The sequence below is a fragment of the Marmota marmota genome, unplaced genomic scaffold (assembly GCF_001458135.2).
Source record: "Marmota marmota marmota unplaced genomic scaffold, marMar, whole genome shotgun sequence".
NCBI lineage: Eukaryota > Metazoa > Chordata > Mammalia > Rodentia > Sciuridae > Marmota > Marmota marmota.
The window spans coordinates 780,625-783,894 of NW_026000108.1; the positions used below are offsets into that span (position 1 = coordinate 780,625).

Here is a 3,270-nt window from a genome sequence, read left to right on the forward strand (position 1 = left end):
ACTCCCCCGCCCTGCCCCTCAGGCACGCCCGGCCCCACCGAGACCTTTGCCGAGGCAGGCGTCACAGTACACGTGCCCACAGCTGGTCAGGCTGAAGGACGATGTCCTTCTAGGCGACTGGAAGCAGTAGTTACAGAACACCCAGCTGGCCATGCTGTTGCAACTGCACAGCTGGTGGCGAGGCCCAGAACAGCGCGAGGTCCTCGAGGTTGGGATCTGCTTCCAGGCCGGCAGGCAGCTCTGCGCCTGCGCACACATGGCCCTGCGCCTGCGCACCCAGCGCGTCCCGCCCAAACCCCAAACCCACGCTAGGGTGTACCTACAGCGTGGGTCGGGAGGCAGGTACCTCTGCGCCTGCGCGCACACACGCCCTCGCGCCTGCGCACCCAGCGCGTCCCGCCAAAACCCACGCTGCGGCCCTCTTCACTGTTTCGATCCTCGCCTCCTTGGCCAAGCCAATGAGGAGGAAAGTTTTTGCTTTGTTTCTTGGTTATTGTTTTGTAGTTGTAGATGGACAGCATGGCTTTACTTGTTTATTTTGTGCAGCGCTGAGGCTCGAACCCGGGCCTCGCTCGTGCGGCGAGCGCTCTGCCACTGAGCCCCGGCCCAGGAGCAAGGGTTTTGAGGAGGAAAGAAAGCGTTTTATTGATCTGTCCCAAGGCTGGTGCTCCCTGCCCGCGGCGCAGGCTCGGGTCTACTACCCAGCGCCTGCGCCCGTCCGCGGTCGGGTTTCTTCCTTCCGTGGGTGCTGGGGCTCTTCCGGGCAGCGAAGGACAGGTGGCTTAGGCTGGGAGGGGACATGTGCGTCTCGCTTTCCTGGAAACCCCTCGGTTTCAGAATGAGCCCCTGCGTCCTCCCGGGGTGGCCCCCAGTGTGCGCCAACGGGGCCTGGGTGCTCGGTTTCTGGCCATCAGCCTGTCCCATTGCGGGGTAAGCAGCAAGGAGCCTGGTCTCCATGGCACCATGACTGGAGGATAGCCATAGGTGGATAGCCAGAAGATGGGGCAGAGGGTGGTATAGCCTTGTCTCCATGCGCCCTGGGAACAAGTGGACAGGGTGACAACCACAGAGACTGGCCAGAAGGCAGAGCACACGTGAGCTCCATGCCCACTGGGACCTGGGGTGGATGGTCATGGCGGTGGCACACTGGGCCAGCCCTCCATGCCCACAGTGAGAGAGTGGATGAGGAAGAGTGGATGGCCAAGTTGGGGACGGGGGGCTCTGCATCCCGTTGAGGGTGGTACATGGGGGGTGGATACCAGGCTGATCAGGGGCCAGAATTAGCTATACCCATCTGGATGGAGGCTCTCTCGCCCAGTGAGGAGGTCCATGGGAACAGGATAGAGGAGAGTGTGGCTGCGGAGTGTCTAATCAAGACCTCCGGAGACCAAGCAGGAAGCAGATCTGATTTTATTGCACCTGTATATATACTCAGGCAGTAGCTAAGCAGATTACAAGCAGCCACCAGTGCAATTTCTGCTAACTGTCTTTGCAGCAACCAATAAGGAGTGGGCCATAGAGCAAGTGCAGGGACTGCAACACACGGCCTCACGCACAGGGCTATCCCTATGGGGCAACCAGCCTGGGTCTCACGTTCCTAGCTCAAGGGGAATGGCCTGCCACTCAGACGCCCTTAAGGTATGCCATGTTTGCAGTACTCCATGTACCTGTTCCCACACCCATCCTAATGGGAAGGGGCAGGAGATTAGGGGACCAGAGAGACTGAGGGAGCTACAGGGTCCTAGCCTTGAAATAGTGGGAGACCTGGAGATTACCAGGACAAAGAGGAAGGAAAGTGAGTCAGGCCAGGGGACCAGGAGGTCTGGTCTTAGGAGGACTGAGTGAACCAGGATCTGGGAGTGACAGGCCCACTGTCTGGGCTGGGGACAGAAGCAGATTGGGATGGGGCAGAAGCTCAGCTTGCCTCCAGCATATGCATATGAAGGGGCTTGAGAAGATTGTTTCCCTTTTAAAATAGTAGTTGGGGGAAGGGGCTCAACTGTATTTGCAATTTCTAATGAGATTATAATTATTTCAAAATTAAAAGTTAAAAACACAAAAAAGTTATTTATTTTAAATATTTTTAGTTGTATTTGGACAAAATATCTTTTTTTTTTATTTTTTAGTTGTAGATGGACACAATATATTTGCTTATTTATTTTTATGTGGTGCTGAGATTTGAACCCAGTGCCTCATGCATGCAAGGCAAGTGATCTACCACTGAGCTATAACCCAAGTCCCACAATATCTTTATTTCATATATTTATTTTATGTGGTGCTGAGGATAGAACCTAGGGCCTTGCATGTGCTAGGTTAGCCCTCTACCCCTGAGCCACAACCACTGCCCCACAAAAGTAATTTTTTAAAAATTTTTTTGAGTTGTTGATAGACTTTTTTTTTTTTTAACTATATATGCAGTGCTGAGAATTAAACCCATATCCCATTCTCAGTGTCTCAGACATGCTAAGCCAGCACTCTCCACTGAGCTGCAGGCCCAGCCCCCAAACATTACTTTTAAAATAAGAGGTCCATTCCTTGACTAATGCTGGACCTGCCTTGGTTTGTGCTGTCTGCAGGAACTGGTGGAGACCTAGTGAGAAAACATGGCTCAGGAAAATTGCCTTGTTTGTGTGGGGAAGGTGCCTCTCAGGGAGTTAGGAACTAGCAGAATGGAAGGAAAGGGTGACTATTTCTTGGATGTGGCCTGGGGACAGGGTGTATTTGCTCTGGTAGTGCTGTAGCTGTGAGCCTCAAGTGACCACTAAGTGCTTGGAAGGTGGCTGGTTCCAAATCAGCGATACTAAGAGTGCAGCCTATAACCTGGTTGTATGGTTGAAAGAAGATAAAATATCTCATTAGTAACTATGTTGAGTATGTTTTAAAATGGTAATATTTTTTATATATTGGATTAAATATATGTCACTAGAGTTGATGTTACTTTTCTTAAACACCCTTTTTATTGTGGTGACCAGAAAACTTAAAGTCACATATGTAGCTCACATTGTAATCCTACTAGAGAGTGCTGATTTAAACCAAGTTTAAAAAAATAAGATAATGTGCTTACTTTATAAAATTCAGAAGCTACATTGTTAAAGAAATATTTGATCAATGTTGCAATCTATAACATTAATTTCAACCACTGGTATCTTTGAAATTATAAGTAATACATATTATCTCAGTAGGTAGAGTGTTTGCCTCACATGCACAAAGCCCTGGGTCCAATCCCCATTCAAGCCCCAGCACCATAAAAAAAAAAAAAAGTTATACATA

At 50.3% G+C, this 3,270-nt stretch overlaps 1 protein-coding gene across 1 annotated transcript in view; it reads right to left on the reverse strand.

Annotated features, from left to right (window-relative positions):
* The window catches only part of Rnf212 (ring finger protein 212), a 35,801-nt gene extending 35,588 nt beyond the window's left edge, over positions 1–213 (reverse strand). The window contains exon 1 of the mRNA XM_048784017.1: positions 45–213. Within this exon, the coding sequence (XP_048639974.1) occupies positions 45–153 (109 nt within the window). The 5' untranslated portion in view covers positions 154–213. The remainder of the gene's footprint in view (positions 1–44) is intronic.
* Between the last annotated feature and the right edge of the window lie 3,057 nt (positions 214–3,270).